Raw genomic sequence first — 23,190 nt, forward strand, 5'->3', positions numbered from 1 at the left:
AATCAAGTACGGCACGTTTTATGATAATGTAGACTGAGAGATAACATCGCTATTTCCCTCACGCCAGGGACAAAGCGGGCTGTTCCATCCCAAGCAGCAAAATGTACTGAAAGTCGAGTGCAATAGGGGTGGGCGGTATGTGTCTTATCAATGTTCTTCAGTGTCACGAGTGTGTTCAAGGCCTTCCACCTACCCGTCCACCCCTATTGCACTCAACTTTCAGTACATTGTGCTGCTTGGGATGATTGCAGGAACAACCTGTTGTCAGTTGATAAGTGGTAACACCTAGACCGGGAGAGGAGAAATTGCCGCAAAACCCGCATAGTGTTCAATTATTTTGTATGTTCGCACATTTTTTTACTAGAGCGCAAAAAGGCTCTGTGATTTCGGTTCTTGCATGGTAGGCCCTCAGGGTTACGCTCTACATCTTTGCAATTACGCAGTCAACGTATTTTCACTAATTATAATGATTAATCGGGAACGTTAGTTAACGGCTGCGCTATTTGTTTATACGCCACCACCTTTGAATTGGTCGCGTCCGGAATAGATATATTGAACGACTTTTGCGAAAAAGAAAGTCATTCGCGGATTTCATCAAATTCATACTTCACGTACCCTGTATGCAGGGTATCCCAGCTAAATGGGACCATTTTTTTTAAATATATCTATCACTTTTTCCGAGATGAAATCAATTGCAATATAGCGTATGCTGAAGGGCATTCCCTAGGAGGGCATTAGCGGACTCCTAAGGCAATGTCTTAATTCTTTCAATAAGTAACTTTTTAATTAGAAACGCTACGAAGTTATTCCAATGAGAAAATCTGATCTCTTCGGTCACCAGATACCACAGCCGTTTTCAGAACAAAAGTCTGTTCGATATATCGTATGAAAAAAATTCGTGAAGAAACACTTTTTTTCTTTATTTTGTTCATTGTGCATCTTGGAAAAAAGCGTCTTTCGTTGACCCCCGATGCGAGAGAGTGAAAGAGCACAGTGCCGACTCATGCGTCGAAGATTGGCTTTAACTTGTGGAAAGAAAACAAAAACAAATCGGGCGACTCTATCGGAGCTGCCCTTATCTTGAGCTGCATTTTCTGTTTTTTCTTTTTTTTATCTTTTTCACGGACTCAAGAGGCGATAGTGTGCTCTTTCATTCTCTCGTGTTGAGGGCAAAGGAAACACGCGACTCTAGAGATGTGTAATAAATAAAATAAAGCAGGAAATGGGTGTTCCTTCACGATTTCTTTTTTCTTTTTTTCTGCGAACGATCTATCGAACGAATTTTTGTTCTAAAAACGGCTTTGGTATTTGGTGACCGAAGAGGTCAGATATTCTTATTGGAACATTTTAGTAGCATTCATAATTAAAAAGTTAATTATTGAAAGTTAATTAAGACATTGCCTTAGGAGTCTCCTAATGCCTACCTAGAGAGCGTCCTTTAGCATATGATATATTGCAATTGATTTCATCTCGGAAAAAGTGATAAATATAATTTTTAAAAATATGGTCACATTTAGCGGGGACACCATGTGTATGACAATAAACACGCATGGTATTTTTAACATATTCATTATTTTGCTATTAGAACGAGTTAACCCGTAAGGAGGTTACGGCTTTGCACAATGGTGCATGAGAACGAAAAATTTGGCGAGTTAGAGAATAAAGGAAGTTTAAGCCACATGTCCGGAATTTATGTTAAAATTAAATGATCGAAATGCATCTACACTGCGAAAAGCACGCGTAGGAATTTCTTCACTTTAATTCCAATTACCATTAGAGCGCGTCAAAGCTGACCCGCATAATTCGTTCCGTCGTCATATTGACCTCGAATGAAAATTTCGTGAGTTGTGTCTTTACAGGGAACAAAGGATGTTTAAGCCCCAAGTTGGATATACATTACATTAAAAAATCTACATTACAAAAAAACATGCTTGTAACTTTGTGCATCCTATTTAGTTTCACCATTAGAGCGCGTCCAAGTTGGCTTTCACCAGGACTCCGTCGTCACATCGATCTCGATGAATGAAAATTTGATGAGTTCCGCCTTGACAGGGCACAAAGGACGTTTAAGCCACATGTTTGAAATTGATGGTAAATGATTGACAAGCTACACGCATGGCACTTTGTGCATTTCAATTAGTTTCACCATTATAGCGCGTTAAAGTGTACCCGCGTGACGATTCCGTGTCAGGTCGACCTCTATCAATGAAAATTTGATGAGTTCCACCTTGACAGGGAACGAAGGACGGTTAAGCCACATCTTTCAAATTTATGGCAAATGATCGACAAGCATCTACACTACAATAAACACGCGTGGCACTTTGTGCATTTCAATCAGTTTCACCATTAGAGAGCGTTACAGTCTACCCGCACGACGATTCCGTGTCAGGTCGACCTCTATCCATGAAAATTTGATGAGTTCCACCTTGACAGGGACAAGGACGTTTAAGCTACAGCTTTTTTCCATGAGATGTTTGCATTCGTTACAGGTCCGAAATTTATCGTAAATGTATCGTGTATCAACGCTACAACAAACACGCGTGGTAATTCGTTCATCTTAAATACCCTTACCAGTTGGAAAAACAAAGTGGAAGCTGAAGTGGGTTATAGTGGATCCGCTTAAAGGCCAAAGTGGTCAAGCAGAAATCCACTTTGGGGCTAAAGTGGCCAAGGAGGGATCCACTTAAGGCCAAAGTGGTTAAGGACAGATCCATTGTGAGGTCAAAGTGGTGAAGAATTGATCCCCTTAGAAGCCAAGGAGGCTAGAAACGTACCCACTTTGAGGCCAGAGTGGTTCAGGATGGAAGATCGAGAGGTCGAGTACAACGGTACATCATCACTCTCAAATTAAGTAATAATATATGATTGGCGGAATTTATTGGCAGAAAAAAGAAAAATGATTAGGATAATATATGATTAAGAAGAACGCTTCGTGTTCGTGTTCAGGATGAGCTAATTCAAACCAATTCAAACAAGTGAAATTCCATCACACGAACCGTATCGAAATTATTGCAAGTGAAATTTAAATGAAAATTTGAAATTAAAATTTATTCCGAACAAATGGACCGAGGAGGCGATGGAGCGTCGGCCGCGATATCGCCAAGAGGGCGCGTCGTAATACGTTTCCGTGGTGCACCACATCGTGGCTAGTGCAAGTTGAAAATAGTTCGCTTCATTTCAAATGTTTGTGATCCTGAAAAGTACATGTGCCATGGTACCTTGCTATTTCACCTCTTACTGTAAGCCATTTTTAATGCATTCCGTACAAGAATCAGTGGATGTATGTCGACGCGTCCTCCAGAAGCGAGGGGACGCCGGGACCGCCAACGGTCTCACGAAATGTTGGAGCGTCAGGTTGTGTGCGGTCACTCTTAAGTACTCGGCGTCATTCGTGCTTGATTTCGAGGATTTTATCCGTCTCTAAGGTCAGTAGTCGATTTGTCAAGCATTCCCGTTCTTTCAACGCCGCTTTGCATGTTTTTACCCTTGCACTCGCAGGCACCGCGGCCGTTGACGGGAGGATCGTGCTGTCAGTGTGTTGCCACACGCGATGTGTCCAACGGTATGTAATAGATTTTGCTGCTCACATACGTTGACATGCGGCTGTTCCAGCAGCTTTTGCATTATCTTTCGAAATGTTATTACTTGAAGGTTACCCTCGTTCGACGCGACCGGCATAGGGGCGACGGCATTTGGCAGGTGGACAAAACGGATTCTCAACGAAGCTGGACTTATATTTCACGCAAAAAAGGAAAGCTGGGAGGGCATTATAAATCTCCTACGAAAAAGAGCTACATGCCATTTTTTTCCGTCGTCACTGTTCGGACATGGGGATATATCTCTATGAAGTTTCTCATTGTGGATTTATGGTGTGTGTTGATGATTGACAGATTACCTTCACAACATGTAAGTGCTTATAGGCCTGTTGCGCTGGGCCAGGTGGCGCAGCAAATCTTGTGTGTCAGCGCCGCTAGTGGCGACCTTTTCAACACACGGCCGCTCCCTAGCAGACGACACTCAGTCTACGCTGGCTAACTTGGTGTGGCGTTATCGTTTATCATCTGTTTTCCGGATAGAAAAAAAGTCAAAAGGATCGACAAATTCTTTCTAAAAAAGTCGCTGAAACATGTGTGCAATGCGCGGCACGATGTACATATGCAGAACGCGTGTATGTCGCGAATGACGCCGTTTGTTAGGGTGTTTAGAATGCTTCTCTGGTGCACTGGGGGTGCACCAGTAAAAGTATAAATTTCATTCTGAGAAAAATCAGGCTTAACAAGAACGTGGCAAAGATTAATTCGCAGTGTGCTCATCGAATTCAATGGGGACTTAACAAAACGCTTGCCGTTATAATTGAAGATAGTTGAACAATATTAACGGGACATCTAAAAGAAACACAAACTGTTCTGTGGCTCAACACCCAAATAGTTGCTCCTTCTTGGAACCTCTGAGCGAACTTCTCGACTATTTAGATTTGCTATCAGCTATCATATGTCCGCCTCGTTCAAAGAGACGTCTTTTTCTTAATGCGTACGGAAACAGAGGTTGTGCACATATACACGAGGCTATATATTGTATATGTATATGTTTGAAAGAGCTCCGGCTATATTTTTTCCTTGTATATGTATATATGGAGTTTCTGGTGACGACGACCCAGTGAAAAAATTGATAAAAACAAGTCAGCTGGTGAGTGTAATTAATGTCAATAAGACCCAGAGACTAGGGACGACGAAAACAGACACATACAGATGTCTCGAAACACTGTCTGTGTGTGTCTGTTTTCGTCGTCACTAGACTCGAGATCTTACTGTCACACAGCGACAATTAGCCGAAGCATCGGCTGCACAGTCGACTTTTAATATAAAAAGCAGAAAACTGCAAAGCAAATACAAGAAAACGAAAAGTATATCTGGTCAAAGTTTTTGTATTCTATTTCATCAGAACGGATGCCGATATTTGTCTACTGCAATAATTGTACCTGGATATTACATAGCAGCAATGTAAGTGTATGACTGAAAACGGTAAACTGCGGCAGCAGTCAGGAATAATTATTTCAGGGCTTCATATTTTAAGAATTAGCTAGTTCCGGAGTACAAAAGATAATACAGCCGTCTGCATACCGCCGGCAGCCGGAATAGCGCTGCCAGTCGGGGACATTCTTTCGGGGACATCTTTTCCGGGGACTTTTCTTGGGCGGGCAAGTTTTTGCCGTAGCCATCTCCTTGCTGCTATGCGTACGACACAACAGCAGTTTGCGATTTTTAGTAGAATTCGATTCCATTCGAGTAGAGTTCGATTTCGGAAAAAATAAAAAAAAGAACGGTGCACTCTTTGACGCGTCCTACCTATTGCTATCAGTTATGCATACGGGGCGGGAGCGGCCGCGTGTCGTAGCATTACGATGGTAGGGGTCAGAGTGGCGCTCCAGTCGCCCTCCTCAAACTTTAACGCAACAGCCCTATTACGTCTCTGTTCTTGGCATCTCTATGTCCTGCTCGCGATTTTCAACCGCTTGGTGAATACTCGCTCGTATAAAAACGTCACAAATAACTTTCACAGTTGTATCTGCCACTTTAAATATTTTCACATCTACTGTATGTTCACGCAGGAACGGTATTTTGTGTAACTCATTTTTACAACGAAAACATGCTTTCTGATGCAACAGAATAATCACTGCGCATTCAAAAAGTGCATCGGAAATGAGAATTTCTGTATGACTTTAATGGGAAAATCCTTCATACTGTTCGCCAATGGGAAACTATAGGCTGGCCTCCAATTGTGCGACTGGTTCCACTTCACATTCACATTTAAAACGATTTCTGATTGAAAGCCTCTAAATTCGTGTTGTTTTCAATATGGTATTTGTCCTAAATTGTCGATTCGGAATGAGAAATTTTGGTCACTTTCAATGAAAATTGTCAATGTGATCTCCACTTAAACCGAATAAGATTTCTGGACTATTTCCAGCAAGGAGTGTGAGTTTGTAGAGTTATCTTGGACAGTTAAATACATATGTTGTGTTCTGCACTGAAGTAAGCACTGTTGTACATACGGAACAAAATACTGCAAACGCTGTTATGACGTTCCCTGCTTTACCACGTGCAGTGTCATTTCTTCCTCCATGTACACACTATGCAGCAAGGAATGTTTTCTTTCCCCATCTACAAGTAGTTTGGTTTATGCAGCGATTCCTACCTCAGAAACCAGTTGGAGCTGAATCCACCTAGAAAGCCACTTGCAGCCCTGTCCACTCTGGAACCCACTTGTATGTGCTTGCAAGTGGGTTCCAAAGTGGACTTGGTTACAAGTGGTTTTCAAGGTGGATCCAACTGCAAGTGGTTTCTGAAGTGGGAATTGTTTCATAAACCACTTACAAGTGGTTTCCAAAGTGGACATGGTTGTAAGTGGTTTTCAAAGTGGATCTCAAAGGGGTCTGGCTGAAGTGGTTTCTCAAGTGGGAATTGTTTCATAAACCACTTGCAAGTGGTTTTCAAGAGGATCCACTTGCAACAGATTTCCAACTGGGTTACCATTAGAGCGCGTCAAAGTTCGCCCACATAATTGATTTCGTTGTCACATTGACCTGGAGTTTACAGTCAAGAAAGGGCGTTTATGCCACAAGTCCAAAATTTATTTTAAATGATTGACAATAATCTACATTACAACAAACGCGCGTGATATTGTGCAAAACGGGGATTCCTGTAGCGGTGAAGTAAGTCGGAGTGCAAGGGGAAGTCATCTGCTATTCACATCTTAACTGCACAGGCGATCGCACAGCATTACGGCAACTAAATCAAACTGAACGCCATGCAGTGTGGCATAGGTCCACTACGGCATTATTAAGCCAAAACTCTGACGCTCTCGCCCTGCCGTTACTCCCATACCTACCTCTGTTTAACTACCTGAACAAAAAAAAAAGAAAGAAGAAGGAAAAAATAAACAATACCGAGCAGACCGCGTATCGAACCACGGCCCCCAAATGCAGTGACCAACATCTTTACCACTGACCCAACGCTGTCGTACCTGCTCCTTGCAGGAATGAAGGTACAGACGCTTCGCAAGCCACACCGAGCTTGTCAATACTTCTTTTGTCGTGGGAACAAAATTGCAGCGGCACATAGGCTCAAAACTTGTTGTCTGCATGAATGTCCTTGAAAAATTTCACTATGGCGGAGAACGCCCGGTGTCAGACACTGTGATTCCAGGGCCTAAATACTTTTGAAACGCTGAGCGGACGGCCGTCCGCTGCTGCCAGTTCCGATTGTAGAAGGCGACGAGCTTCAGTGTATAGTACGCAGGACATCAAAATGTGCACACTGCACAAACAACACCGAACATGGAGCAGTTTTGGGAGGCTGCTTTTCCGATCATGTGTAGAAAGCTACGGCTGTATGGGACCTTCAGACGAGACCGGTGGATTGGGGTCTCCATGGACCGAGGAAGCGAGGCTGGGGCCACGAACGAAAGGTCTGGGTCTATGCTGGTTAGTGGCGGCCTTCCAGAATCACTATGCCACAGGTCTCTGCTTAGACTCTTCGTCAAAGTAGACAACACTAAGCGGGCGTCAAAAGGAGTAAAATACACCTTACGAACCGGACCGGACTGATGTGCCCGGGAAGTCGCTGCACCCACCGCGTCATTCCCAGGTGTGCAGGAATGGCCAGGCATCCACTGAAGGATGATGTCGTGTCCTTGTACTGCACATGCGTTGTAAAGGGCCAAACGCATGGGACGTTTTCCCGACGTTTTCACGGCGCGCGCGCGCTCGGCGTGGATGCGACATCGAAAAAACCAGTTTTTCATCGCGCGCGGAGAGCGTGCGCCAGTATCTGTCCAAAAGAGGTATTTGTTCAAAAGAGGGGGGAGGCGCCTATCTGGGACAAGATAATCTGTCCCAGATAGGCGCCTCCTCCAATTTTCAACAAATCAATGCACAGAATGATAGCAGTCAGAATAATGGTTGGCTCGGAGCGTGCTATGTGGTGAAGTTCTGTTTTAACAGTGTACATAATAACGAGACAAAAATGCATGGACTACATATGGTTTGCACCTTGTTGAATGTCGTGTGGTTTGCAACTGTCGAATGTCCAAAAGGAGAGTTTCCATATTAACGAGACGGCAGTGCATTGAAAAAGTTTGGTTCCAACAAAAGGCATCAATAATTTGAGTTGTTGATATTAACTGAGTGCATATTAATGAGGCACTACTGTATACATGAAGTGTTTACTGAGATGCTGTGGATATTATGCTTCACAGTCTCACACAAATATGTCCCAATTAGGTGCTCCAGTCTGGAGGGCTACAATGCAGTCTTGGGTAAGTTACTTCTAAAAAGTAACTGAGTTACAGTTACAGTTTATCTGCCAAAAATAGTAAATAAGTTACAGTTATAGTTACGTTCTTGGTCGAGTAACGAGTTACAGTTACAGTTACTGAGAGAAAGTAACTTAGTTACATTACAGTTACTTTTTATAAAAATGTCCATGAGAGGGTGATACAATTGTTAAAAACATACATTTATTTACATTTACTCAAGTGCAATAAAAGTTGTCTTGCGCTTAACCAGAAGCAGTATAAGTTAATACGCGGTTATACCACACGGAAAAATACGACATGTGCATGTGGCCTCGCGTGAAAAAGAAGAGCACGGTGATACGCACATGTTTCGTAACGTATATAGAGACATACGCAAGAACAAGGAACTCGCCTCAAGATGCTTTTTCAGGTTTGAAGTTGACATCCTGCTTGCCGAGTACGTCTTATTCCATAGCTTGCACTTTACAGTGAAATTATTCTCGTCCTTCTATGATAAAAACTCGAAGGTTGCTTCATAGAGCGGCCACGGAAGCTTATGGTAGCAGCAACCGGAGCAGGATTAGCAATTGCACTGGTCGGAGCCCAAGTGAGCTGACCGGAAAGTTTCTCTTTGTGCATGATCATTCCCTTGTTCATATTCACAGGAGGCAGGATCCCGTGCTAGGGCAGTGACACTGTTACTCACATATGACAGGCCAAGGCACGTGGCACATACCCATTACGGATAAAAGGAAGCAAGACACTGTTAGGGGGAAGTAGGGGAAGGTAGAGTAAAGAAAAAAAAGAACGACATTTCTTCGAATAACTAGTTACATTTTGCAGTTACTTTCACAGAAATAGTAACTAGCTACAGTTAAAAGCTACTTCTCTGGAAATGTAACTAGTTACTGTAACTAGTTACCCCCAGAAGTAACTAGTTACAGTTACAAGTTAAAAGTAACTTAGTTACTACCCAAGACTGCAGTACAATGTGCCTTTGCCCATTGGTATGGCACTGCACCAGCACGGCTGCTGAAATACTTGGCAAAAGTATCCCTACAGGAGACAGCATCTCTGATTCCTGGAACGTGTTGGAGCTAAAGAGTCGAGCCCAACACCTTGCACTTCAGCGCGCCATGCTCCGTCGGCCATGTTTCCAAAGCAGTCCATCTCATCCCCATAACTGTCGGGAAGTTGGGAGCGCTCCAGGAGGAAGTTGTGTAGCACACAGCTTGCCTTGACAACGTTTTCCGCATTTGCCGGATCAATATTTATAGTATGCAGCAGTGCTCGCCAACGTGCAGAGAGAATGCCGAAGGCATTCTCAACGCAGTTCCTGGGATGAAAGCCATTATAAATATGTTGATCACTACTGTATACACTAAAGTGCATGTGTTATATGTACACAGTATAAGGCAATAATACTGATAATGTCAAAACACAGAAGCAATACCACTTTTGATGTTATCATGTCAAGAAGCAATAGCGAAAATTACTCTGCAGGCCTCTTTTCAAGATAACAAAACATTAACATTAAAACCAATGTTGCAAAATCAGACTCCCTATAATACCAAAATAAATACACCTGTATTCAAATTTTGAAATAAAGGATGTTTCTTCAAAACTGCATTATGCCCTAGAAGTACATACGTCTTCAGTTTGTTAAAATGGCAACTATTTGGTACCTTGCACTGCTGAGCCTAAAGTTGAAGACTCTCTTCTCACTTGTCAGCTCACGGGCACGATAGGGCCTCATGAAATTTGTCCGTAGCTGAAAGGCCTCGTCTCCAATCAAAACGTGGGGAGCTGCAGTGCTTGTCCCAGGTAGCAGTGACATTCCAGGCAGTCCGAGAGCCCCAGCTTCCAGGTGGTGACCAATAGCCGAGGCTTTCAAGACCCCCGAGTCGCTCTGCCGGCCCTCAGCCCCCACATCGATGAGTAGAAATTTGTACTGACTGTCAACGATAGCCATGAGTACAATAGAGAATGTACCCTGCAACGGTGTTAGATGTTACATAAGTAGTGGTGTCCACAATTACATTACGTTATCTGGTTACCTTATAGTTGTAAAATAGCCTGCCTGATTTCTTTGGACACGTGATTTTTACGTGCTTTCCATCCACTGCTCCAGTGCAGTTGGGAAAGCACCATCGTTTTTCAAACCCCTTTGCAATGACTTTCCATTCAGCTTCTGTGGGGGGCTGCAATTCCATTTCAAACAGGAAAGTGGTCAGAGATGACTGCGCTGAACTGCAATCTTGTCGGTTCCAATACCTCCATGTACAGATCCCTGAGTGTATTCCAAAGGACAGAGCATGTCAGATGAATTGCCTCCCTGGCAGTCTGTATGCCCACTGTAAATCCCAGGACCACGTCTTTGGTGGTCATCCGGGATTACAAGTACCTGTGAAATCATATTAAGAAACAATCACACATATAAACAGAAAGGATAGTGTGAACAAGCAGACGTTTACGTGCATTTTTGCCTGTGCAGAATGTTTAATGTCCAATGTGTACTTTTCTGTAAACATTTTGCGTTATTACCTCAATGTAAGGCTTACATTTAGGTAATAATGTATACATTATTACCTCATTAATAAGGCAAAGGATAGGGCTCATCCTGCAATAAAGTTGCTTACCTCAATGTCAGTGCCAGTCGCTCGGCCGATGAAATCGGCTCCCTGCACAGATTTTGCTTTTCCAACTCTTCCCCCACGAGGCTATGCAAATAGTCAAACTTCTCTGGGGTCATACGAAAATACTTCACAAAGTATGTGACGTCGCCACTTTGTCTCATAACAGCCATCTAGAATAAAGTAAAGTTCATATGTAGGTTTCTTAGTGGCATTTACCCCTTCGTTATACCAAGAATGCTTTAAAAACTATTATGAAATTTAGATTCCCTTATACTCACCGGTGTGTGGTATTCGCTCTCTTGCTTCCTGTTCAGCCAGAGCGGTCGTACCCACCACCTCTTCCTCCGTTGCATCAACTTCTTTTTCTTCTTCAGAAGAAGAAGCTCTTCCATCAGAAGTAGCTCTTCCTCGTACATTTTTTGGAACACGAAAAATTAGTACTAAAACACACCAGTCGAAACAGCTTCGGCATTCAGCTGAGAGCGAGCCAACCAGGCTTTCGATAAGTTGCGTATGAGCAATTCTACGTAAAAAGAAGAAAAAGAAATCGTACTCTTCTATTTTTGTTTGCTTCTGCGCTTTCTTAAGCGGATGAAAGCAAAAGCACAACGAAACAACAGGGTCGCTATGTTACACGAAACGCCAGTCCAATATACAGGAAGATAGGTGTGACAACACTACCGCGTCGCCTGTTCCACATGCGTTCCATCCGTTTTGGGCAGGCAACAAACGCGGCGCTTTCTTCGCGCACGTACAAGGACAACGCTTGTACGCGGCGTTTTGACGCCGAAGAAGCGTCCCATGCGTTTGGCCCTTAGGTCATAATGGCGTCGTGTACGATTCAACCAAGACCTGCTGATCTGCCCGGCACTTGTAATGCTCGCAATCCGGTCTGTAAATCACTGTAAACAACCCATGATTTGTGGTCTTCATGTGCTTCTAAAAATTACATCGCCATGATCATCCCATGGAGCTCTGCGCCCGTGGACGACGTGCGATGAGACAATCATACGCAGCCCTCAATGCAGAGCTCAGGGACGACATATGCACACGTGGATCCTGTAGACGCATCCGTGAAAATGCACACTCTGTCCCTTTGACTGTGCATTACCTGAAGAGTTTGCTGACGCACAACACTTGACGGCACGAACTTTCTTCCCGTGAGACCCGGTAGTTTTGCGAACACCCGCGGTTGTAGCAAAGTCCAGGGAGGGCTGGAGTGCACTGGCAAAGGCTTTTGCCGGGGGACATAAGCGCGGCACGGCATAATAGCTTGATTGAACCTCGAAAAACTTCGTGTCGAAAGAGTTCTCAGGAGCAGGTGCCGGCGAAATCTCGTTGTTAGTCGAACGTAATGGCGAAGCGATTCTACCACCCGTAGCACAGCAAGTGGGGGCTGTCTCGCCTCGGCTACAAGAGCTGGATTGGACGCTGCTCTGGGAACACCAAGGCAGATCTTGATGCTCTTTGCCAACGCACGTTCTGGAATCATTTCCGACGACGGCGCTAGATCTTGAAGAACTGGGAGGTGGAACACGAGGGGAGACCGTACCAATGCAGTATGTAGGGAAAGCATTGATGTACATCATGATCCCCAGCGACAACCTGCCAAAAAGCGTAGGTAATTGGTACTAGCATGCAATTTGGTCTTGAGGCTTAGGAGTCTTAGGGCTTGAGAGCGAACAATCCACGATGACTCCAACGAACCGGCGATGTGTAACTCGTGACATAGCATGTCGATTTACCGCCAGCTGTAACCTCAGCAACCGTTTCCGCGTGAACTGAAGAAAGACTAGCTTTACCGGAGAGACGTTCATCCCCCGCTCTGTGAGAAACCTTATCACCAGGTCAAGGGAGCGCTGCAGCCGATTCTGCAGTGCCGGCCATTGCTTCCCTGAAGTCCAGAGGCAGATGTCATCCGCATAGAAACTGATTTTTACTTCCCGTGGCAGCAAATGTGGCAGGAAGGAGAGTACTACATTGAAGAGCAACGGGCTGAGAACACCACCTTGAGGCACTCTCGTTTCCTGGACATGATAGTGGCTGTCACCGTTCCCTGTGCGCATGAACACCTTGCGATCCTGCAGATATGCCGCAATCCAACGAAATGAACGATCAGTTAAGACCAGCTTATACAACGAGTATAGCACATGCACGTGTATGACACTGTCATAGGCACTCTTAATAACAAGGAAAACGGCGACGTTAGGTGTCCGTTAGCCTGTTCTTCTTCAATACTTGTAACTAGGTTGAGTATACAGTCCATTGCGCAGCGGGACTTCCGGAACCCTGCCATGCAGTCCACAAGGAGCCTGTTTCACTCCAGCTACCATTCGACTCTGTTGAGAATTAAACGCTCCATTGCCTTACGCAGGCAGCTCGTCAGACTGACCGGGCGGAAGGAACCCAGCTCTTGTGAGACGTGCCTGGTTTCAGGACTGGAATGATCTGTGACGCCTTCCAGGATTCGGGGAGGACACCTTCACACCATCTCATGTTGATCAACTTTAACATCAAGTTCAACGCCAGAGGGCCAAAGCTGGCAATCGCTTTGCAGGTAATCCCATCCGGACCCGGTGCAGAGCGTTTCCTACACGAAGAGATTCCTGCTTCCAACTGCCATAGCGTAAAGCCTGCGTCCACTGTACCATTGTTGCTTCCATGAGACGCAGCACTTAACTCTTGACTTGCCTTGACCACTGATTCCAAGCGGACATTGCTAGACGATGCGGCAGATGGGCTCAGAACTAACTGACAGAACTGGTCCGCTAGAGATCGTTCATGCAACCGGCTGTGCAGGGCGAGAGCATAAAAAGGGTTCAGTTGGGTAACAAGGGTACCCAGACTCTTGGCAATCTGCCAAATCCATGTAGCCGGTGGGGAGGGAGTTAGTGGCGCACATAAGCTCCTCCACAACTGACGAGCTAGCCGCGCCAGATGACATCGGATGATCCCACGAAGACTGCAGGTTTCTTTGCAGTGGACGTACTCCACTGTTCTGCGGAACATTATTTCTGCTCGCCGACGGATGGAGCGAAGTCTCTCGAATTCAATAGAGAGTTTTAGTACATAGTACGCAAAGGCGGTAGCGTACGTAGCAGATACCGTTGGTCGTTCTGCGCACTGTGCGGAGCTCTGCTTCTGTTATGGGCGTGCGCAGAACCACCAACGCAATCCCTTACGTACGCAAAGGCGATAGCGTACGATGTACTAAAAGTCTCTAATGTCCACAGCACTATATCGCGAAGGTGCAGTGATTGACTTCGTGACGTGTCTTTGCATTTGGCTATTGCAGTGCCGAGCTCGTGAAATGAGGTGACACTGTGCACCTCTGCCTCCATCCCATTTTTGAACTCACACAAATCAGTAACGTTAACCTCGCGCGTTAGCATTTGTCCCTAAGGGAGAGAAATTCGCACAGGGACATGGTCACTTCCCATAGCATCGTAGCTCACCATCCAGGATATTGGACGAGGAAAACTCGGCCAGCATAATGAAACGTCCAAGCAGCTGCTATATGTCGGCCCTCGAAAGAATGTAGGAGATCCATCATTGAGCATGGTGATGTCCATATCTTCTACTATCTTGTCTAACAACCTTCCGCGCCCATTGGTATACTCGCTTCCCCATAGTCCACTATGCGCACTGAAATCTCTGCACACAGTGTACGGCTGTGGTAGCGATGCAAACAAGTCCAGGAATTGTTGCTCAGTGATTGCAACATAGGGCGCAGCGTAGCAGCTTACCACAGTTATCTTCTGGAACCCCAGAAGAACAGAGCATACGACGTACTCAAACTGATCATCCGTGGACGTTTCGGTGAGGTCATGCGCAATATTCCTCCGTATGCAAAGCATACGGAGCTCATTGCAGTTCCACTGAAGAATCGTAGTTTGAGGACACTTATTTGCAATTATCAGTATAAAGTACAGCAGGTGTCAACACGTGTAAGTAGTGGCTCAAATGCCAAAAGCGCCTGAACTTCAGGTAAATTTCTCATGTGCGGCATTCCGTTGGCTATTGCATGAAAAACAACAAAAAGCATGGGGACTATCGCCGGAAAGCCCTTTCGTTGATGTTGCCCGCTTGATGTCCCGTCGTTCACTTTAGGTTGGTGCGGTGCAGTTTGCTGAGGACACAGGTTTTGATTTGATTTGATTTGGGTTTTTCTGGCGCGCTAGCTACTCAGGCCATAATGCGCCAAATACCAATGTAAGTTTTTTCTGGGTAAAATTTGTGTATTTACTAAAACAGTGTTGAGTGCTGGGCTAGTAATTAAAATCACAGATCCTTTAAAAACCCGGTATCTCTAAAAAACATATAGATCTTTTCAAAGGGTATGAAACTCCCAGGGTATGAAACGCCCAGCAAAAGCGCCGGGTGGAGGGGTAAGAAGTTTCTGTAGAATAAAACAAAATGACGTTCACGAAGATGCTGATATGCTGGGCATACAATGAGGATATGAAGGACTGAGAGCTGTTCCTCACAGTGACTGCATTCAGGAGGGTCTTCTTCCCGTAAGAGATATACATGTGTTAAATATGTGTGTCCCAAGCGGAGCCGACAGGACAGCACCTCATACAGTCGATTTGATGCAGACGGAGAAGGGCCTATCTTTGGTTTTGTAGTGTGTAATTTGTTGCTTGTCTGTTGGTCCCAAGAGCTTTGCCAGTGTCTGTCAATGCTGGTTTTTAAACATAACCTGAGATCTTTTGATGGAATGTCGAAGAGCGCTATGTCATTTGTTAGGGCAGCAGCAGCTGCTCGATCGGCCTTTTCGTTTCCGGGTATCCCTATATGGCTGGGTACCCAGCAGAACAGTAACCGATAAGCCCTGTTAGCTATAGTGCTTGCTAAGCTCCTTGCACGATGAACAATGGGGTCTTTTGTGCAACGAATGCTACAGATAGTCTGTAAGGAACTCAAAGAATCTGTGTATATGACTGACGATTTGATATGATTTTGCAAAATACAGTTGAGGGCTAAAATAATGGCATACACTTCCGCTGTGAAAACAGACATGGTGACTTTCAAGCGATGTGACCTTGTAACTGTGCCAGTGACCATACCGCACGATACCCCAGAAACGGTCTTTGAGCCATAAGTGTACAACTCTACATGGCTACCAAAGCTATCCTTTACCACCTCAAATTCCTGCTGCAGCACGGTGTTAGCAGTATCACGTTTGTTATATCTGGAAACGGACGTGTTGCATTTTGGAGGGGCCTGCCATGGAGAGATTTTCTTAGTTGTCTCAAGAATCATAGAGCTGTATTCTGGAAAGCCATAGTGTTCGACTGCTTGTGACATTCTAACGCTAAAAGAAGGCACGGCTGAAGGTCTGTTCAAGAAGTGCCTTCTGAATTGCCTTCTGAAGAAGCTGTCTGAATTGTGTATCTTTCACACATTGATATGCTGGGTTCTCGGGGTGACCCCTGATTCTAAGTGCATATGAAGCAGCAAGGTAAAACCTACATCTCTCTAAAGACCACTGATTCGCTTCTATGTATAGACTTTGTATCGGAGAAGTTCTGAATGCTCCAAGTACTAAACGCAGTCCTTGGTGGTGTATTGGATCGAGGATTTTGAATCTAGATGGCCGTGCTGAACCATACACAGCACACCCATAATCCAATTTGGAAAGAACAGTGGAGACGTAGATCTTCTTAAGTGTGTCACGATCTGCTCCCCAGGACCGGTGAGAAAGCACCTTCAGAAGATTTAGAGATTTAATGCTTAGGACACAGGGACACGATCGGATGTACGTTTCCACCGATTTGATCCGGGTCTTCCGGAGCCGCAGGGCGGGACATCTGCTTGGCTACACCTCTCCGCGGCAGTGGCCTAGGAGATGGTACTGCCTCGACCACATCTGCACATGGTGCCGTTGGTCGTTGACGCTCTTGATCGTTGTGCATTGGTGAAGGACACTTGACCCATGGTTTGACATAATCTGGATTAGGTCTCGCAGAAGATCCAATGCGTTCTCCCCCTTCAACAACCATGCGTTGATGGGCTGCTGCCGCCGACCTGGCCCCTTTTCATGCCCTATAGGATGCCACATGCTGTCCTCCACAATTCACACACCGTGGCTCTCGACGTGCTGTGCACGACTTAAAAACGTGAGACCTGAACATATTTTTCACTTTTGGTTCCCCCTGCAATATTCTCGCAATGTGCCCAAAACGTTAATATTTAAAGCAGCGTAATGGTGGGGGAACATAGCCTGTGACTGGGTGGCAGTTGAAACCAAGCTTAACCTCTATGCTGTAGATGCTGACCCGCACGAAAGGTAGGTATGACGCTCCTTTTGGTGTACGGCATGGGGAAGCCGTCTTCCTGTCGAGGAAAAACATTTCCCTCTTCACTGCTATTTCACCACAAGGAAGCACACACTCTGACAGCTGATTTTCCGTGTACCTCTTTGGAACATCGGTTATTCTTCCCGTTGTCTTCAGGTAGGCAGTCGGCACACATACTTCTACTTCCACCGCTGCCACGAAGTTGAGAAGCAAACTGCTTACGAATCCCTTAGAGGAAACTACGATTATCAGATTGCCATCTCTGGTTATTCGATGACGTAGGATCTTCTCCTTGCGTCTCCTTGACGATATCTTTTGCAATAGAGTTTGGGTTAACTGTCCAAAACGACTGTAGAGGATCCACCGTCCGAATGTACACGGGAATGTGTACACGGAATCACGACTTGAAAGGGTCCGCCTTTATCGTCGCTAGGATCACCTCCAGAACCACCGTTCCCGGCTTTCGTAGTATCTCCATCTAACTCCAGTTCAACATCCTCCATGATTTCAGTCATCTCATTGGTCTCAGTGAAACTACTCTCATCCCTGTTGCGCTTAGCAGGATACACTGCTGTCTCGGGTGAGTCCTCCCGGTTTCACGCAAAGGAGTTGGGAGTTTTCGGGGTTCCAGCCGAAGCGTGGACCTCAGAGCCCGCAAGCGGCTCTGCCATGAGCTTGCCCAACCGGGTAACTATGTGGTCAGGAAACGTGAAATCGAGTAGATTTGATACAAAAAATTCGAAGCCGAAAAATACACGTCAAAACCGTCATTACTTGTTGTGTTGGATTTGGTTATGGCAAACAACCCGGAACCTTAATAGTTCTGAGCAGGCGATAAAATGCACAACGCAGTATCAAAATAATTTTCTTCCGTGCATGTTCTCCAGTTGACGACCGCGGGACATACGCATATGGCCATCAATGGCAGTTCCTATTGTGACACTTTGTACATCTGTAGTGCTAGAGGCACAAGACAGTACACAGACGTGAGGAAAGACCGGCCAGCCGAACAACGGCCCGAGCTGGCTGTGCAGTCGTGTTTTATTACCCGCGCGCCTTGATCATTGGTGCGCGGGGGATGATGACGATGCTGCTACAGGGCTCCCCCCCTAGCGAGTGGCCGGAAGGTAATGAGCGATGTGGAGGTGTGGTGCCCAGGAAACTCGGGGGCGAGGGTGCATTTGCGGTTGTTGCGGCGGGCAGCAGGACTGGAGGGGGGGTCGATGGGGAGGGCTAGTGGGATTGCCAAGTTCCAGGTCCGGAGAAACACCGATGGAGCAAGCGTTGGATGTTTCTTGAGGGGCCTCGAGGAAAGCTGGCTTGAGACGTTCCAGCGCGACAGTTTGTTCTCGGCTGCTGACCAGGATGGTGTAGTGGGTGGAGGCTCTGTGCTGTACGGCGTGAGGACCAGAGTAGGGTTGTTGCAAGGGTTTCCTCACGGCGTCGCACCGAAGGAAAACATGCGAGCATGTTTCGAGGGCGGGGTGCTGGAAACCGGTGGCAATGCGTGGTGTGCGGGTGGGGCTGGGACGAAGAGCATTCATCGTGTCTCGTAGGCGGGACACATAGCCGGCTGGTGGTACGGCTGCGGGGTTCGCTGCGGCAGAGATGAGGTCGCCGGGGAGTCGCAATGAGGTTCCATAGACCAACTCGGCTGTTGAGCAACCCAAGTCGGGTTTGAAAGCCGATCGGATCCCGAGAAGGACAATGGGGAGAACTTCGGTCCACGGGACTTGAGGCGACGCCCGGAGGGCGGCTTTTAGCTGACGGTGAAGCCGCTCCACCATGCCATTGGAGGCCGGGTGGTACGCGGTAGTACGAATCCGTCTGGCGCCCAGTATGTTGGTGAGGCTGGTGAAGAGGGCGGACTCAAATTGGGCGCCGCGGTCCGTCGTAATGATGGAAGGAACGCCGTACCGCGACACCCATGTTGTTAGGAGGGCCGAAGCGACGGTGGCCGCGGTGGCGTCGGGGACCGGGGTTGCTTCTGGCCAACGGGTGAAGCGGTCAACGATAGTGAGCATGTAGCGGTGACCGTCGCAGATTGGGAGTGGTCCCACGAGGTCCAAATGGATATGCGCGAAGCGGTCGTCGGGGGGAAGGAACTGGGATGGGGGTCGGTGGGTGTGTCTCTGTATCTTGCAACGCTGACAAGAAAGACAGGTCTGCACCCAGTGCTTGATTTGCTTGCGCATGTTGGGCCAGACATATCGTTGGGTAAGCAGGCTTTGCGAGGCGCGTATGCCGGGATGGGAAAGGTCGTGGTAGGCTTGGAAGAGTTGACGTCGGAGTGATGCGGGAACGAAAGGCCGTGGCCGACCTTGAGATGTATCGCAGGCGAGAGGCCGGACCGAGCCAGGTAAGGCGACGTCGTCAATTGTTAAAGCGGATGTGGGGTTGGCGCGGTACTGTGCCAGCTCATCGTCGGTGAGTTGGGCTTGCGCCAAATCGTCGAGAGACGGTGGGGAGGTCGGTATGCCGATCGTGCTGACACGACTGAGGGCGTCAGCGGTTACGTATGGTGATGATGGCGCCGCGTTGTCGCCTTGAGACATCGTCGGAGAGGGTTGGGATTGTTCGAGAAATTGTTCGGGTCACCAATGTAGTGCTAGAGGCACAAGACAGTACACAGACGTGAGGAAAGACCGGCCAGCCGAACAACGGCCCGAGCTGGCTGTGCAGTCGTGTTTTATTACCCGCGCGCCTTCATCATTGGTGCGCGGGGGATGATGACGATGCTGCTACACATCTCCTCCGCACATCCCATCACGTTTGAGGGCGCGATCACACTTTGACGACGTCTAAGGACAGTTAGTGTTCGTGGGCACGCATGAAAGGTAATAAAACAAGACCAATTTGTCTTTTCTATTGTTCCAGTAATGGAGCGATGGTACTTTAAACATAGATAACTGCTTTCAACATAGCGACATTATTTTCAAAATACAGAAATATCGATATTTTAATCGATTTCAGATTATTTTTTTACGATCTTGTTATTTATCGATACCGAAAGTTTCGATATTTTTGCATCGCTGCGGTTACCTGCGCTTCTTCGGTTGGTCCGAATATAGGATGAGCGCTAATAAGATGAACGCTCACTTTCTAACACAGTTTGGACGAAGAAACGGCGAGAACAGGTCCACACGTCAGGGCTCACTCTGTTTTACGCCGTCACGTCGTCCAGATTGTCCATGCTCTGAACTCTAACTTGAAGAGATGCTACCGTCGTGGGAATTACACCAACTAGCTCACGTACTGTTACTATGTTCAAAGTCCCATTAAAGTTGTGCACTGGAATAGAAATCTAAAGAACAAGGAAAGGTGATCTTACCGTAAACGTCTTCGTGGAGGGGCAACGCATCCCACTGGTTGAGAGGAACTGGAATTAGTTGTAACACGAGAGTTAGTCAAATAGTTAGTTGTGAATATACTCGAGTCTCTTTCTGATAGCAGCATTTTCAACCTCAATCTGCACCGCAATGTCTCAATCTAAGGCGATGTCTTTCATCTTAAGGTAACAGCATACGATATCTCACTTTGCAATGCGAGCGAACGGTGATCATGTATTTATGCCTCGCAAACATTTCCTGACTCTCACAACTATTACTTCCCCCGTCGAAGTCGCAGAGAAAAACGGGATTGCCGCTGACTGTTTAACGCTAATTACACGTCGGCATTCGTCTTGCTCAACCAACATTACAAATACGGTCCTCCTTGCAGCACAAATGTCAGTTCATTCCTTGTTGTGTTGGCTGCAGAGTTCCAGAGTATAAATTGATTGAGGCATTTCTCTTGCATTGCTTACACCAATGTATAAAGCATAATATCAACTGCTGGACATCCTGAATCGAGTCAGATGCACATTGCAAGAAGAAGGAAGCTCTTATTTTGGGTCTTTTCCAATTAAGCATACCTAGCAACTATCTCTGTCCATATAACTATGTCGTTCTGCGCCGTACCTCATATAAACTTTCGTTTTAGCCGCAATATCTACAAAGCAGATGACCTTATTGCACAACTATGTGGAAAGGTTTTGAAAGTGTGGATTACAATCGTGTAATGTGGCAGACATGACATCTTCCAATCGTTGCTGTCTCTAACAATCACGCGCTGCCTATACTATTAATATTCTACAATTTAAATAATCACTCAGTAGCATTGATGTCGTTTTTATTTACAATATGACAACGCCAACCGCAGGGGAGGAATGCCAAGATTTCAGTGACCTGACTTCACACAACAGAGGTCGCCACACACGTAGTACAAGCTCTGTTGTATCACAAAACGACTATCAATGAGATCACCTGTTTCCTTTAAAAACGGTTCAGGTTTGGGCCTCCGTATCCTGCGAACGTGCTGGTCGCAAAGCTGCGACAAGAGCGCTTGCCCACAGGAAAACTAAACTATACACCGTGGTTGTCCGACGTTCTCCACCGATGCGGGCATCTAGCTATGCATTTCCTCTTGTATTCAATACAATCGGAAATGCATAGCTAGACGGCCAGCAATTCAGGACAAAACGTAAAGCAGGCTTCACCTGATACTATGCCATAGAGCCCATGTATTAGGAATAGGAAAGCGCGTGCAGCAGGTTCCGTTGTTACCGCTTTGCATCCGTTCTCTAGTGGGACGTTGCCTGTGCCATTGCGAAACATTTGGTGCAAGCTTCGTTGACAAGTATTGGGGTCTTCGAGGTTCCATTTTGGTTCCAAATTTCCGACCTGTGAATGAGGCTTCACGAGATGCACTGAAGCGTTGATTGAAGCCCTCAACATGGTGAGTTATCGCAAACGCACCATGTATTTCGCAAAAAACGCGTGAGTTGAATGCTCTGTACGGCATCTCAAACACCCTACAAGACTGATAAGTTCGCAGAATTTGATGCGCATGCAAAAAAGATAAAAAATAGAATAATATCTTGCTGTCACGAGACTCTTGCTAGATGCGCGCAGCTTGTGAGGAGTTCTGAGTCCAGTGGCGCGCAGGCAAGGATTATCGTGATATGAGCGGTGGTAAACGAGCACAGAGGCCGATAGTAGAGCACTGAGTCGATTCTTTTTGCCTCTTAAAGCAGGCATCATCTACCTACCACTGCGGGATGCGCGCATTGAAAATCGAAGAGCGCGTGTAGTGCGTTGTTTTTCTTAAGGTGATGCCTTTAAATGCAGATTTGTGGGTAATAATGTCAGGTTCCGTTGAGTTTCCAAACTTTCCAGCTCGGCTTGTTGAGGGAGCTTCGCTTGGGAGCCCCAATGTGGGTGATTCCTCTGCCCACTTCCGCATCAACTTCGCGTGCTCCAAATACTGCTAATAATGCTAATGCGCAAATAATGATAGATATTCAAACGGGTAACATCCCAGTTACGGACACCTGTTTCCAAAGTCCTAAAAGTACAGAATCAGCCTCGCCACCTTTGTTCTTTATAATTCGTCCTCGGAACAGCTGATTTACGCAGCCATATTTGCGTATATGAATGACGTTTTATTTGCGCTACTTTGCACGCGCGTTTCGGATCGTTTTTCCTCTCTTTGGTTGGTAACATGTATTACCCAATATTTATTTTTGTGTCAGCTACCGTGGCATAGTGGTTAGAATTACTGATTTCCACGGCGAGACTGGGAGGTGACGCGGGTTGGAATCCCGGCACCGGCTGTGCTGTCTGAGGTTCTCCGTGGGTTTTCCGGCAGACTTTCCAGACGAATGTAGGCACAGTTCTCGCTGAAGTCGTCTGAGGACGCATACTAACCCCCTATGCCCCACTACTTCCCGCTGTCCTACCTCCACCTGCCCATGTCTGTACGGCGCTCATAGCCACAGTTGCTCTCCGGCGCTAACACGAAATTTAAAAAAAAATGTCATCCAATGTCCATCATCGCGTCTCACGTTGTACAAGCCAAACATCCTGCTGCTCTGCACGCAAAAGAAAAGAAAGAATGAAAGCATTTGAGACATACTA

At 46.3% G+C, this 23,190-nt stretch overlaps 1 protein-coding gene across 4 annotated transcripts in view; it reads right to left on the reverse strand.

Annotated features, from left to right (window-relative positions):
* The window catches only part of LOC135374244 (venom metalloproteinase antarease TserMP_A-like), a 155,959-nt gene that overhangs the window by 72,915 nt on the left and 59,854 nt on the right, over window positions 1–23,190 (reverse strand). For 2 of the 4 annotated variants that reach the window (XM_064607245.1, XM_064607244.1), the window contains exon 5: window positions 20,565–20,612. In XM_064607245.1, coding sequence (XP_064463315.1) covers window positions 20,565–20,612 — 48 coding nt within the window. Of the gene's footprint in view, window positions 1–20,564; window positions 20,619–23,190 lie in introns of all 4 variants that reach the window. The other 2 variants (XM_064607243.1, XM_064607242.1) reach the window with 1 other exon arrangement.

This window comes from Ornithodoros turicata, unplaced genomic scaffold (genome assembly GCF_037126465.1).
Source record: "Ornithodoros turicata isolate Travis unplaced genomic scaffold, ASM3712646v1 Chromosome49, whole genome shotgun sequence".
In the NCBI taxonomy this organism is placed as follows: Eukaryota; Metazoa; Arthropoda; class Arachnida; order Ixodida; family Argasidae; genus Ornithodoros; species Ornithodoros turicata.